The sequence below is a fragment of the Thalassophryne amazonica genome, chromosome 11 (genome assembly GCF_902500255.1).
Source record: "Thalassophryne amazonica chromosome 11, fThaAma1.1, whole genome shotgun sequence".
Taxonomy (NCBI): domain Eukaryota; kingdom Metazoa; phylum Chordata; class Actinopteri; order Batrachoidiformes; family Batrachoididae; genus Thalassophryne; species Thalassophryne amazonica.
The window spans coordinates 89,838,214-89,854,199 of NC_047113.1; the positions used below are offsets into that span (position 1 = coordinate 89,838,214).

At 41.3% G+C, this 15,986-nt stretch overlaps 1 protein-coding gene across 3 annotated transcripts in view; it reads left to right on the top strand.

The window, feature by feature from the left end:
* The window catches only part of si:zfos-2326c3.2 (misshapen-like kinase 1), a 249,878-nt gene that overhangs the window by 206,466 nt on the left and 27,426 nt on the right, over window positions 1-15,986 (top strand). For all 3 annotated transcript variants that reach the window (XM_034182332.1, XM_034182330.1, XM_034182331.1), the window contains one exon: window positions 6,279-6,379. In XM_034182332.1, the coding sequence (XP_034038223.1) occupies window positions 6,279-6,379 (101 nt within the window). The remainder of the gene's footprint in view (window positions 1-6,278; window positions 6,380-15,986) is intronic.

Sequence of the window (15,986 nt, forward strand, 5' to 3'; positions counted from 1 at the left end):
TCTAAATGTTTTTCTCTTTATATATATATATATATATATATACACTCAACAAAAATATAAACGCAACACTTTTGGTTTTGCTCCCATTTTGTATGAGATGAACTCAAAGATCTAAACCTTTTTCCACATACACAATATCACCATTTCCCTCAAATATTGTTCACAAACCAGTCTAAATCTGTGATAGTGAGCACTTCTCCTTTGCTGAGATAATCCATCCCACCTCACAGGTGTGCCATATCAAGATGCTGATTAGACACCATGATTAGTGCACAGGTGTGCCTTAGACTGTCCACAATAAAAGGCCACTCTGAAAGGTGCAGTTTTGTTTTATTGGGGGGGATACCAGTCAGTATCTGGTGTGACCACCATTTGCCTCATGCAGTGCAACACATCTCCTTCGCATAGAGTTGATCAGGTTGTCAATTGTGGCCTGTGGAATGTTGGTCCACTTCTCTTCAATGGCTGTGCTAAGTTGCTGGATATTGTCAGGAACTGGTACACGCTGTCGTATACGCCGGTCCAGAGCATCCCAAACATGCTCGATGGGTGACATGTCCGGTGAGTATGCCGGCCATGCAAGAACTGGGACATTTTCAGCTTCCAAGAATTGTGTACAGATCCTTGCAACATGGGGCCGTGCATTATCCTGCTGCAACATGAGGTGATGTTCTTGGATGTATGGCACAACAGTGGGCCTCAGGATCTCGTCACGGTATCTCTGTGCATTCAAAATGCCATCAATAAAATGCACCTGTGTTCTTCGTCCATAACAGACGCCTGCCCATACCATAACCCCACCGCCACCATGAGCCACTCGATCCACAACATTGACATCAGAAAACCGCTCACCCACACGATGCCACACACGCTGTCTGCCATCTGCCCTGAACAGTGTGAACCGGGATTCATCCGTGAAGAGAACACCTCTCCAACGTGCCAAACGCCAGCGAATGTGAGCATTTGCCCACTCAAGTCGGCTACGACGACGAACTGGAGTCAGGTCGAGACCCCAGTGAGGATGACGAGCATGCAGATGAGCTTTCCTGAGACGGTTTCTGACAGTTTGTGCAGAAATTCTTTGGGTGTGCAAACCGATTGTTTCAGCAGCTGTCCAAGTGGCTGGTCTCAGACGATCTTGGAGGTGAACATGCTGGATGTGGAGGTCCTGGGCTGGTGTGGTTACACGTGGTCTGCGGTTGTGAGGCTGGTTGGATGTACTGCCAAATTCTCTGAAACGCCTTTGGAGACGGCTTATGGTAGAGAAATGAACATTCAATACACGAGCAACAGCTCTGGTTGACATTCCTGCTGTCAGCATGCCAACTGCACGCTTCCTCAAATCTTGCAACATCTGTGGCATTGTGCTGTGTGATAAAACTGCACCTTTCAGAGTGGCCTTTTATTGTGGGCAGTCTAAGGCACACCTGTGCACTAATCATGGTGTCTAATCAGCATCTTGATATGGCACACCTGTGAGGTGGGATGGATTATCTCAGCAAAGGAGAAGTGCTCACTATCACAGATTTAGACTGGTTTGTGAACAATATTTGAGGGAAATGGTGATATTGTGTATGTGGAAAAAGGTTTAGATCTTTGAGTTCATCTCATACAAAATGGGAGCAAAACCAAAAGTGTTGCGTTTATATTTTTGTTGAGTGTATATATACGAGGGCTATTAGAAAAGTATCCGACCTTATTATTTTTTTCAAAAACCATATGGATTTGAATCATGTGTGATTACATCAGACATGCTTGAACCCTCGTGGGTATGCGAGAGTTTTTTTCACGCCTGTCGGTTACATCATTCGCCTGTGGGCAGTGGCCCACCCTCTCGTCAGTTTTTTTCATTGTTTAGGAATGGCTCAGAGACTGCTGCTTTGTTTGATCAAAATTTTTTCAAAACTGTAAGGCACAACTGAGTGGACACCATTCGATAAATTCAGCTGGTTTTCGGTAAAAATTTTAACGGCTGATGAGAGATTTTGGTCTGGTAGTGTCGCCGTAAGGACGGCCCACGGTGCCTGATGGCGATCTGCACTTCGAGGCGGCAGCGTCTCGCCGTTTCAAGTTGAAAACTTCCACATTTCAGGCTCTGTTGACCCAGGAAGTCGTCAGAGAACTTTCAGAAGAAGTCGGCATGAGGAGTTTATTCGGACATTCCATTGTTAACGGACATTTTGTAATGAAAGAACGTGCAGGCAGAGTCGCATGTCGGGCCGGACCCTACCGCGGGGGGTCGCAACAGGAAAAACACCTCCGTTGGAAACCTTAACGGGCAAGTTGGAACATGCCCAAGCTGTTAAACAATTTCTCAGTTGCTCACTTGTTGAAAGCCATCAAAAGCCGCCTGAATTTTACAAATGGTTTTCAACATGGAGGTGTTTTTCCTGTCGCAGCACACACAGATTTGCGCGCACGTCTTTCATTACAAAATGTCCTTAAACAGTGGAATGTCCACATAAAGTCCTCATGCCGGCCTCTTCGGAATCTTTTCTGTTCTCTCACGACGTCCTGGGTGAATTAAGCCTTAAATTAGGATGTTTTCAGGTCGAAACAGGCCGACGACGGCGCCTGGAAGCGCTGCGCGACGTCCCGCTCCGTGGAAAGTCCTTACAGCGACAGAAACACCCCATAATCTCTCATCAGCCGTTAAACTTTTCACCGAAAACCAGCTTAATTTCTCAAATAGTGTCCACTCGGATATTCCTCACAGGTCCAGAAAAAATTTTAATAAAGCAACGCGCCGTCGAGAGGGCGGGACCACATCTCACTCAAGGCCTGCCCATAGGGAAATGACGTCACCGACACGTGTGAAAAAACACACGCATGCACACGAGGGTTCAGGCATGATTGGTGTAATCGCACATCATTCAAATCCATATAGTTTTTTTAAAAAATAAAAAGGTAGGATACTTTTCTGATAGACCTCGTATATACACAGTAGTGTTCAGAATAATAGTAGTGCTATGTGACTAAAAAGATTAATCCAGGTTTTGAGTATATTTCTTATTGTTACAAGGGAAACAAGGTACCAGTAGATTCAGTAGATTCTCACAAATCCAACAAGACCAAGCATTCATGATATGCACACTCTTAAGGCTATGAAATTGGGCTATTAGTAAAAAAAAGTAGAAAAGGGGGTGTTCACAATAATAGTAGCATCTGCTGTTGACGCTACAAACTCAAAACTATTATGTTCAAACTGCTTTCTTAGCAATCCTGTGAATCACTAAACTCATATTTAATTGTATAACCACAGTTTTTCATGATTTCTTCACATCTGCGAGGCATTAATTTTGTTGGTTTGGAACCAAAATTTTGCTCGTTTACTAGTGTGCTTGGGGTCATTGTCTTATTGAAACACCCATTTCAAGGGCATGTCCTCTTCAGCATAAGGCAACATGACCTCTTCAAGTATTTTGACATATCCAAACTGATCCATGATACCTGGTATGCGATATATAGGCCCAACACCATAGTAGGAGAAACATGCCCATATCATGATGCTTGCACCACCATGCTTCACTGTCTTCACTGTGAACTGTGGCTTGAATTCAGAGTTTGGGGGTCGTCTCACAAACTGTCTGCGGCCCTTGGACCCAAAAAAAACAATTTTACTCTCATCAGTCCACAAAATATTCCTCCATTTCTCTTTAGACCAGTTGAAATTGTAACCTCTTCTGCACGTCTTTTATCTAACAGAGGGACTTTGCGGGGGATTCTTGCAAATAAATTAGCTTCACACAGGCGTCTTCTAACTGTCACAGCACTTACAGGTAACTCCAGACTGTCTTTGATCATCCTGGAGCTGATCAATGGGTGAGCCTTTGCCATTCTGGTTATTCTTCTAACCATTTTGATGGTTGTTTTCTGTTTTCTTCCAAGCATCTGTTTTTTGTTTTTTTTTGTCCATTTTAAAGCATTGGAGATCATTGTAGATGAACAGCATATAATTTTTTGCACCTGCATATAAGTTTTCCCCTCTCCAATCAACTTTGTAATCAAACTACCCTGTTCTTCTGAACAATATCTTGAACGTCCCATTTTCCTCAGGCTTTCAAAGAGTAAAGCATGTTCAACAGGTGCTGGCTTCATCCTTAAATAGGGGACACCTGATTCACACCTGTTTGTTCCACAAAATTGACAAACTCACTGACTGAATGCCACACTACTATTATTGTAAACACCCCCTTTTCTACTTTTTTTTACTTATAGCCCAATTTCATAGCCTTAAGAGTGTGCATATCATGAATGCTTGATCTTGTTGGATTTGTGAGAATCTACTGAATCTACTGGTACCTTGTTTCCCATGTAACAATAAGAAATATACTCAAAACCTGGATTAATCTTTTTAGTCTCATAGCACTACTATTATTCTGAACACTACTGTGTGTGTGTGTGTGTGTGTGTATATATATATAAAATATGCAATTTGTTCTTGCAAGACAGATGACATATTGTGCGTGGGTGAATGTGGTGTGACTGTGTGACTTCACCTGCCCTTCTTGATTGGCCTATAATATTTTGTTTAAAGCTAGGTCATTTCTATCACGAAGGGCTGAACACCAAAACAGCATAGAGACAGACAAAAGCAAAAGTGGTGACAGTAATAAGAGTGAGGTGATGAAATATGTGAAACACCAAAGAAGTGGAACCCCAAAGATACAACATGCCAGGACAAACAGCAACACATAAATGCAGAGTGACAATAACAGTCTGTTGTCTAATTAGTCAAGAGCCATACACCTGATCTAGGACACCAGAGGCTTGAACCCCCTGGGAAGATGCAGAACCAAATTGTGGTGATGGCCACGAACACCGGACCCTCCACATACAGAGACCCAGATCACAGCTAAACATCTGGTCACTACTGTGGCTGGTTTGTTGGGCCAAGACCCAAGTACAGAGCCTTACCACATGACATGGATCATTCCGGCATTCCAGGAGCCACATGGGCAACTGCACGTACCTTGACAGAAAGGAGTCCAGGCTGCAGAGCCCCAAGAGAGACAAGGAGAACCAGGACAGCAGAAGGGCCGAGGGGCCAAGGATGGCACACACCAGGGTCATCAGAACAGCCCGACAAACCACCAGAGTAGCAGCCCAGGGGCAACCCTGACGCACCCCCCAGAGACCCCACTCCCCCACGTAGGCACAGGAAACATCCCTGCGCACAAGGGGAAGCACGCAGGGCACCGGCAGAGGCCCACAGGGGGGCGCCCAGCACCAAACCACGATCCCCCAAGGGAGGAGCAAGCAGCGCGGGGGGGCAAGACAAGGGCCGGGGCAAGACAAGGGCCCTCACCGAAACCGTGGCCATTTTTTTTTTTTTTTTTTTGCAACTTTTCACCACCACAGTGAAGTTGAAATTAAACAGTTAAAATGTGGTTGTAGTTTAAATGTTCAGCTTTAACTTGAGGAGTTTCACAACAATATCACATTGATCATTTAGGAATTTCAGGCATTTGTAGATGTTGTGCCTTTGTTTTAAAAGTCCATAAGTAATTGGATGAATTAAATGTAAGAATTATTATTAATCAAAATCATCAGTTTTACAACCAGTTAGTCAACTCAGGAGATGGATACATGAACATTTTCAATTCACTGAATATGTCTTGGACTTCATTTACACCAATCATTATGAAATGCAAATAGGATGGTACTCCATGGTAATGTCTGTCTGAAGGAGGCAGTTCTCAAACACTGAGGGAACTTGGAAGAACAGGACTAGTGAGGGAAGCCACCAAACACCCAGCCAGCTTTGAAGGTGTTAACGGCTTCTGTGGCTGTGATTGGAGAAACTGTGTAGAGTGTGACCTTTTTCTGTTGCATCACCAGTTATTCAGCTACCTGGTGAAGGATTTTCATACAAGAAAACCCATGAATTCTAGGCTCAGGTCTCCCATGTGCTGACTGTGGCTGTGGAATGTGTTCTGCTCTTCCTCATAGCCAGTAGCTTGGGGGTGCCCAGGGGCCCATTAAAGACCCTTCGGCATATGTCCCTACTCCCGCACTCCGCCAGTATCCCTGAGCCATTTTTGCTGTTTAATTTGGTGTGAGGGAGCCAGAACGTTTTTTGAGGTCAGTTGTGAGAATTTTCAGCTGAGAAATTTCATTGTCCTACTTGATCTGAAATGCAGCAGAATAACTTTTTCAATCCAGATAAACTAGCTTACTCTTTAAAAACTGTATTATGCGTACCTTTTGAATTTTTTTTTTGTGTGTTTGAGCATGTATGTTTTTATGAATTTTATGTCTTTGTTGTTTTGTTTCAGTACGTTACGAGAAGATAAAGTTCTTGGTGATCGCTTTAAAAAATGCTGTGGAGGTGTATGCCTGGGCCCCAAAGCCTTACCACAAATTCATGGCCTTCAAGGTTTGTGATCTTTCGTCATATTGCTTACATGTCCTGTCAGTATGTTAATTAGTAATCTTTAAAGTTAAATCATCCAGAGGCATACATTTTTAACTTATGGTTCAACTTTTAACCATCTAATTTCAGACAAGTTATTTAAATTAATGTCATGTCTGAAGCTTTATAAAGTGAAAATATCAGATATATGTTTTAGTTTTAAAGTAATGTGCTAATTTTTAAGGTTTTAAGTGTTGATATATGCTGTGCCCAGCAGTGCATTATGGGTAGGATAGGGTAATCTCAGTACGTTCACAACATGAGAAATGCATTTCAGGCACTCTGATCAGGCTCTACGGACAACAGCATTAAACTCTAGTGCCTAAAACTCTCATGAATATATTCTCTGGGTGGGTTTATAGACATTGTTATTGTCTGCGTTTATTAAATTCCCCGCATCTTAAATGTAGCAGACACGGATTATCTGGAATTTTGTTATGGCAACTTTTCATGGTCTCTACTGCCATCTACTGGCCAGTAGTGTTCATTCGCCTTATTGATGTACCCCATAATCCCTTGCTTGCCAGAGAGTCACTGCAGTCAAACAACATATAGAGAATCAACACGATGACTGTTGTAAATTAATAGTAAGTACCTTCGGCTGCTCCCTTGTTTTGCTCTCGGGGTCGCCACAGCAAATCCAAGGTGGATCTGCATGTTGAATTGGCACAGGTTTTACGCCGGATGCCCTTCCTGATGCAACTCCACATTACATGGAGAAATGTGGCAGTGGTGGGATTTGAACAGGGAACCTTCTGAACTGAAACCAAGCGCATTAGCCACTTGGCCACCACCCCTGCAACAGTTGTAAATTAATAATAATATTATACTACAAAAATGTATTTTTTATGCTTTTCATCACGTTAATAAGAGACTGCATGCATGATATCCTGAAAACTTGCTAAAACAATTATAACAAATAATTCATATCTGTTACGGTTAATCTGTGTGGAATTTAATAAACGCAAACCAAATTTCAGACATATTATATTAGTCTCGAACAAAGAAGACAAACAGTGTTGAAGAACAATAATCAAGACGTTAAATGCAAATTTCAGTTTCCCCCAGAACAACATGATCAAGAAGCGATTATAGCTCATAGCAGCTCCCATTGAAAATAATGGAGACAGCCTGTGATTCTCACGTTAACATAAAACAAATGCAATAACAACGTCTATAAACCCAGAGAATATATTGATAAGAGTTTTAGGCACAATATAAAAATAGCTTTATGTTGCAATGTTAATGGTATTGTCTGTGTGCAGTTAAAGTGCAGCGTGATCACAGCGTCTCAATGCAGTTCTCAATGTTACTGAGATCTCGCAGCGTGGTGACCTCTCCGAGGTTTTGCGGGATTTGAAACGTCAATAGGGCAAATGTGTTATTGTTTTAAAGCACAGGATAATGTAAATATTCCAAAACATTTCTCTTCTTTTAAGAAAATCTAACAGCTGTGAGCAGGTATTTCAGGGACAGATTACCAGGACTTTTGGGCCAAACATTTATAAAGACCAAATACTGAAGGCTTTTGTCATGAACTAAAAGTTTACAGCAACTTTTGATCTTCAATATGTTTTGGCGTGTGACCAAATGGGTTGTTCAGTTTTAAAAAGCGAGGATTATCTGATATATTGTCATTTTGAAGAGTCTTGATTGTAAATTAGTTGAGGTCAGTCTGTTCAATCACAAATATCATTATAATATTTTCTTTTGAGAATTATGAAGGTGGACTTGTCTCCAGATGATCATTGGGTGCATTCTCCTCGATGGATGTTTCAGGTTTCATAAGGGCCACATTATAAATGTTGGGGAGAGTGGCGTCAACTCAGAACATGGCGCCATTTTGGGTCTAACTGTGCTGAACTACTGACTGAATCTTTTATGTTTTCAACATTTTTTTTTAAATCATTTAACCACCTACAGTAACACATCCGGGTACAGGTGCTATCAAAATAAATAGAAAAATAGTTAAGCTATCAAATTTACATACATTTACAATTTATGATGATTTATTTAATTAATTTAAAGCCTGAAGTATGCAGCTGTTGCTCTTTAACTCTGTGTCATGCAATGACGTGCGTGACAGTTTTAAAGTTCTCCGTCTCTGGATTATGCTTTATTCTGGACTAATTTGACCCTCAGCAAGCTTTTCTTTCTATAGTCATCACCTCCAAATCAATGGTAAACTGTACATTTTCCTCTTTTACCGACTTCGTGCTGTAAATGTGATGCAGACTTTTCTGATCCATTTATCAGCGTGTGCGCTATATAATATGATGGCAGACGAAGGATTAAAAGCAGAAAAGTATCAAATCACAGCCTTTTGTGTTTGATTTAACAAGTGCACATCAGGTTGCGGGTCCGAGTCTGAACACCGTTTAAAAAAACTAAACGGTCGAACTTTTAGTCAAAGAAATAATTCCTCTCCCACTTTCCACAAATCTGCGAGGGTCAGAGCTGAACTTTAATTTGTAACTCTGCACGTCCTGACTGCTCGGGGTTTTTAATGGACAAACATTGTGATTGGACGGGACATTTTATCCGATGTGAGCGAAAAATCTGCTGTACAAAATCCGTTATATATGTTGTTTGTTACTTGGAAAACAATACAAAAACTTTGTGACTTTTTTGTCCGGTGACTGCAAATATCTGGTTTATACGACGACGGTTTAGTTGAGTTTTACTGTAAATGGGACTGAACAGTAAATTTACCTCTCAAAGCTTTGATGATGATGTCGGCTTCCATCCCACACGGCTGACTTTGTTTTCCCAAATCTTTCTTCTGTTCGGATCTGAAGAGAATCTGTACAGCTTGAAGCCCTTGTTGTGTCTATTTGTGCAGCAAAATGCACAACAACCCGTCATTTTCAGTGAATAAATAAATAAAATAGCTGGATTTACATGCAGACACATTAACAGGGAACGCTATTTTGAACCCAAGATGGCACCATGAGTCACGTGACCGATTTTTTTCGACTCGTCGTGTCGCCCCTCTCTCTAATAAAGGCACTCTAGTGTTGGGTTGGTCTAATAATACACTAAGTGTGAGGCAGGTATAATACTGTATTTTCATCTCTCCCCAAGAACATTAGGGGTATTTCACACATCCATCCTCTGGAGACAAGTAGACTTTAATCATCTCTTGAGAAACTTAAAATGATCTCTTTTGTTGAACTGTTTCATAATACACGTTTTTCACCCCCTGAAGCAACATATGGAGCACACTAGTAAATCCCTTCAGCTGCCCCCTTGTTTCACTGGCGATCACCACAGCAGATCCGAGGTGGATCTGCATATTGATCTGCCACACCAGATGCCCTTCCTGGCACAACCAGGAACCTTCCGCACTGGAAACAACTGCACTTAACTGTTTGGCCACCACCCCTGCCATATGGAGCATACTACACCATCTTAATTTTTAGACCTGAAGAAGTTACTTGGATGATTGGTGAAACATCTTGAAGACCAACAAGTGCAGTTGCTGTAGACATTTTGATATTTCTTGCCTAGATGAGTCAAAAGCTTCATCAAAAGGCTTTTGTTACATTTTCTTTTTTGTGTTGTGGCACGAACAAGTTAAGTTATTACTTACTTAACATAGTATAAATTATTTTACTAGTGACATTTATGATAACTGTACAGAGAATACCGTAAGTGGAGGAACATTTCCTTTTGTGTAGTCTCACCCTCACACCAAACGTAACATTTTATTTACCTTTAAAAGTGGAAACCAGAATTCATCAGGGATGTCTTCTGTCTCTGACACAGAGATAAGACTGTAAGCAGGTTAGGAGAGCCACCAACAGTCCCTCAGAAGGGGGGGGTGTGTGTGTGTGTGTTACAGTCACATATATAAGACTCTTTTGTGACACGATGGTGACAACATTGGTGAGTGACAGCCGTATCTATGTGGCTCAAATTTATCATCCTTTTTGCCATCACTCCTGCAGGAGCTGTCCGCGGTGCAGAACTGTGGTGCTTGCTATAAGAGATGAAGGAGAAAGTGTCTGCCGCAAACGTGCATTTCTGTGGCAACACGTGCATGCTATAGCCAAGTGTATAGGAGGTCACACTGTGCAACATACCGAGACACACACAGACACTCTGAAGCAGTTTTTATATGATGCACTCTGACTTTTTGGTCTAATGTGTCATCATCTGGACACCTGCAAAGTCTAGTTTGTTTGACTAGGGTGAGCTCTCAGAGCCATGGCCAGAGCCAGGCTGCTGGTGCATGTATGTCCAGTCTAACTTGCAGAAGTGTTCTGACCAAATGCAGAAATGACAAAATACTGATGATTCCAGCTTCCTGAAGACTCATCCACTGCTCAATTAAAGGATGTTTTATATTAAGCTTCCTAATGGACAGATTTCCAAAAGGACTGTGTCAGTGAAGCAGAGACCCACGGAGAAGCAGACCAATCATGGCTGACACAACTGTTTAATAATATAATTACAACATGTATAATACAGATTTCATTTCATTCATTTCATGCAGTATTTGGATTAAAAACAGGTCTGGTTTCTTTGTTACATTTGCTGTCACAGTTACAAAGTGAACCCAAGATGCAGGCAGCTGAGTTGGTAGGTATGATTAAATACCAGGGATTTATTATCCAAGTTCACACCCATCAGCAGTCACGTGAATACAATAACTCCAAAACCATGAAAACAACATCCAACAAATGAAATTGGAATCCCGGGGAAAAAGGAGAAAATAAATACAAAATCAATACTAGAAGCACTCAGAGAGCGCAAACCTCCGCCAAGGCCATAGGGTCACTGACATCACATGGAATACCCTTTGGCAAAGAGCCTTATTCCACGCCGTTTCACGCATCTGCCGTCATGTTTCAGATTCAGTGGTTAACCCTCTGGGGTCCGAGGACATTTTTTGAACAGTTCACTCACCTGGCATAAATGTTTTATTATTGCTGTTAACATCTCTCCCTGCATCCCACAATCAAGTTTTTTGTCTCTTTTTTTTCAGGACAACCTGTACTTTCAAAATATATATGCTACAGTTGTGTTTTATAAGTGTAATCAAGGTTTACAATCAGAAATAAGAAAGGAAAAAGTAAAGCGGAAAATAATTTTCCACACACATTTTTTCAAAACACACAGCAAACTATAATAAACTAGTAACACATCACTCCTAAAAACAATCTTTGGTGTATCACGTGAGGTGAGATCTGCCCTACGATTGGATTTTGGAAAACCATGTGATGGTGAACCAATTCCGATTGGGCACTCACATTGCTCACAGCATCACACAGCTTCTATGAGGAGTACAAAGATGGTGGACGGTGGCAGTTCACGGAGTTAAACCCTTAGATCTTCAGCAAATGTATTTATAAAGAGAAACTGCATGAACTAAACAAGTTTTTTTTTATTTTCTAATAAGTTTATTCAATGAGGAGAAACAAATGCTAAAATATTGTCGTAACTTAATTTTTGTTCAGCCTTTGTGACCTGTCTTCATGAAGTTAGATGCAAAAATGTTGAAATTGGCCCTATCCTGCAATGATAAAGAATCCTTAAAAAATTACTGGATCCGGATACACCCCTGGTAAAAATTTCATTGAAATACGTTTTTTGAGTAATCCTGCTAACAGTCCAACCAACCAACCAACAAACAAACGGACGCGACCGAAAATATAACCTCCTTGGCAGAGGTAAATAAGCCCACAAACTATATAATGACTGTGGGGACAATGACTGTGGAGACGGGGAAACAACTAAGACAGACTATACAAAAGAACAAAGCAACCATCACAAACAGATTAACGAACCAGAGTACTTACACACGGGGAGCATTACCAAACAAGCATGCACAGAAAAGTATGGACCCACGAAAAACCAGGGACCAGCTGCAGGCTTAAATATATGAATACTAATGAGACAAGACACGGGACAGGTGTGGAAAACCGGAACTAAGGATACATGTGGAATAACCACAGAGCAAAACAAATACAAAGTGATACCAAACTTAATCAAAGACAGAGAGTAGTGGAACTAAAAGACAACACGACAAATGATAAACAATTCAAACAATGATCAAATAAACCGAGACAAATGCAGGAACGTAATATGGAACTCAAAAGTGAACACAGTACCAAAACAGGGAAACAGAACCTGATAAACCAAAGAGCATATATTGAATACATACTGACAAACCACACAAAGACAGAGGACCGATGACAAGAACTAAGACTAACAGACTACAGACACAGAGGACAGACCACAAGGATGATAAACATACATGCATCACCATTTGTGTTGATTCCAACACATCAATTTGGAGGACAAGTTGATGTTAACTTGCTGCATAATATGTCCCTCCCACCGACAAGAGATAATCAATGTTATTCACGTCACCTGTCAGTCGTCACAATGTTATGACTGATCAGGGCATACTGTTGTGTTATTACTTCAAATCAGGAGTGTGTGTGGCTTTCCGGTGTGTCTGGAGAACAGTGAGTTAAAGTAGGTATACAGTATAGAAGAAAAAGCAGCTCAGGCCACAAAGGACATGAAGAAATGGGACACCGCTCTGCTGAGAATCTGTGCGACGCTCTTTGGTTGGTTATGTGTGCAAGCGTGCTTGTGCATTTGTCTGTGGAAGTGACCCCATTAGAGTTTTAGGTCTAACAATAACTTGTCCTAGATACATGAAAGTGGTGTGAAAAGGCAATGAAGAACACTGTTGTTAAGATAACTGACCAACTCAGAGGTCAGCTGGATAATTTAGCAGCTATTCAAAGTCCCACTAAAGACAGAACGAATGCAACCAAGTAATGGGAGGGGTTTTTTTTTTCTTTATTTTTCATTAATTTTTAACTCCAAGCTGGACACCACCTTCAGCACACAGCATCACACCAACACTTTATGAAGGCTTTAGTTGCACAGACCAAAACCTTAAAAAAAAACACACACAAGCAAACAAAAACCCTGAACCTTATCCTTATTTTGGAAACAGGGGTCCAGGGGAGGGGGCGATGGTGAACCTGGATAGTCATTCTCTTGTGGTCTTGTTTTAACCGTTCCTAAATTTCTGTTTTCCCTTGTGAACTTTGGTATAGTTTGGGAATGCCTTGCATTTCTGCAGAGTCTGTAATGTTGTCCTACATGCCATGACTGTGCTGAATTATAAGATGGGTGTGCTGCTTTTGTTTTTGCACACATGTGGTAGAAGACCAGTGTGTTATGTCATGACTCAACATGTGTAATCATATTCGTGGGCAAACTTTATCTTCATATGCCGGTTTTAACCATGAGCATCCGGGACACATATCTACGAAAACAGGGCTCAATTGTTAGGTAAGGTCAAGTCAGGGAGCACATGCTGATGGTGTCCATCACTGCATCCACCACAGAACCACCTTGGGTGTTGGATGGCAATCACCCAGGCAGGCAACTGGTCTATTCCCACCTCTCAAAGGTAACATCGCTAGGCTACAGCCAGGTGAAACGTGGGTGTTCCCTTGGTCTTCTCAGCTGGTGATGCTCTCTCTTACAGTGGTACCCAAGCATCCTCTGAACAAAACCAAAGACGTCAATTTGTCATCTTAGCTCACTGGTTAGCCCCCAAGTGGATGGATCATTCACATGCACCTTGTTAACTCCTGTCTATTTAAACTCTTCCCACCCACCACACCTCTGCCAGTTTGTTGTCTCTGTGCACTTACCAGCTGTCACCACAGTCCTGTTTTGCCTTGCCGTGTTTTTTGATCCTGCTTTGTATTTTTTTTTTTGCCTCATCCCTGATATCTGTGTTTGCTTGTGCCACTGAACCCTGCTTGATTATGACTGCGTTTTTGCCTAGCCCTGTTTATACCTTTGCTCCGCTGATTGATAACCTGAGCACCAAACCTAAGCCTGCAATAAAGACTACATCTTCCTACATCTTTTTTTACACTAACGCTTGGTCTGGGATTCTGCATTGAGGTTCCAGCCTCTTCGGGTGCCAAGCACCTTCACAGCATTATACAGTATTCTCTTATTCCACTGATAACTGCGTGTGAATACTGAAGTTCCTTTTTGAGCTCTGAGAAACTGTAAACAGCATTTTTACCATTTTCTAACACTTCTTCACCAGCAACTTAATCCAGTTGAAACTCCAACCGAAATGTAATTGAAAGGCTTATTGAAAATGAAGCTAACTTAACATTGTAAACAAAGCATAAATAGCAGAATGGCATTTACTGAAGAGAATGCAAAGCTAACTTAATATGAAGTTCTGTGCAAGCCCGGTGAGCATGTATCAAGCTTTCAGGAAGGAAAGCTCAGTCCACAGCACCATGTTAAAGCAAGTGCCAAATCCGATCTAATTTCAAATCTGACCTCCAGCTTGGAAGTTAATAACGAAGGGATCTAAAATACACATGGGAGGAACTCTCCCAAAGAAGGACGAGAAAAATGATTGTCTCTTATAAAATGATGGATCATCTTCAACATATTCAGCTCTCATATCTGGTAACCTGTGCAAGGAAGAACACTGATATTATAGCTATTCAAGGGCATCATTTCTACTACCCCGACACTGAGCTTGAATACTGGAATGTTAAAGAATACCATCTTATTACCAACTCTCCATGGAAATGCATTAGACATGCATCAGTTGGAGGCATGGCTTTACTCCTATCTCCAAAGACAAGTTTAAGTCTTCTTCAGGTTGAAAATACTGTAAATCATCTTGTATTCATGTGGCAGAATTCCAGAGTAATCCCAAAACAGTGATCAGCTTTTACAGCCCCCACAATGACAGTCCTAAAGAAGATGTCAGCAGGATCTGTGATGAATGACCACTGGATAATTTTAACCGGACAGTAACTTACTGATACTGTTAGGGGACTTTAACTCCTGTCTGGGCACAGAAGATGACCAATTTATTCCAGTACGAATCACAACAGAGAAAAGCTTGTTGACTTTATGAAAGAATTCAGTCTGGTCATCGCCAATACTCAAAATTCCTCGGCTGTCTGTTACGCTCACCAAGCACAGAGCCCAGTTTGTAGGCCATGCATTACATGATGAGGGACAAATCATATCTGACCTTGTACTGGAATACCTCCAGACCATACCATACCTCCATACCAGGGTGGAAACCTTTGCTGATGCCATCTCTGAAAGATGAAGGTTAAGGACCTCCCCGTTACTATGGCACACGAGTCCCTGTGGCAAAGAATTGTGCACAACGTCTCGAACATGGCCGTGAGATGCTGATGATGATTTAATTTATTTATTTATTTATTTATTTTACATTTTTTTATATATTTTATATTTTGAGTAATTGTGTGTCTCGATCATTTTAAAATGACCTTCTGAATTCTGAAATAAAAACTCACATCTTGGACAATCAGAGCAGAGAAATAAAGGAACAGAGAATGGATGTAATACTGATCCATTGTATAAAAGTCAGATTTGCTGTAATACTAATGACTTGGGTTGAGACATCATTAAACACAACTATGTTAGATCGTTAGTCATCACTCGTCATTGTATTGTGTATTCTCGTGTCTTTTTTTCCAGTAATTACTAATGGGACAGGTCCAGGTTTTCACGGCATTTT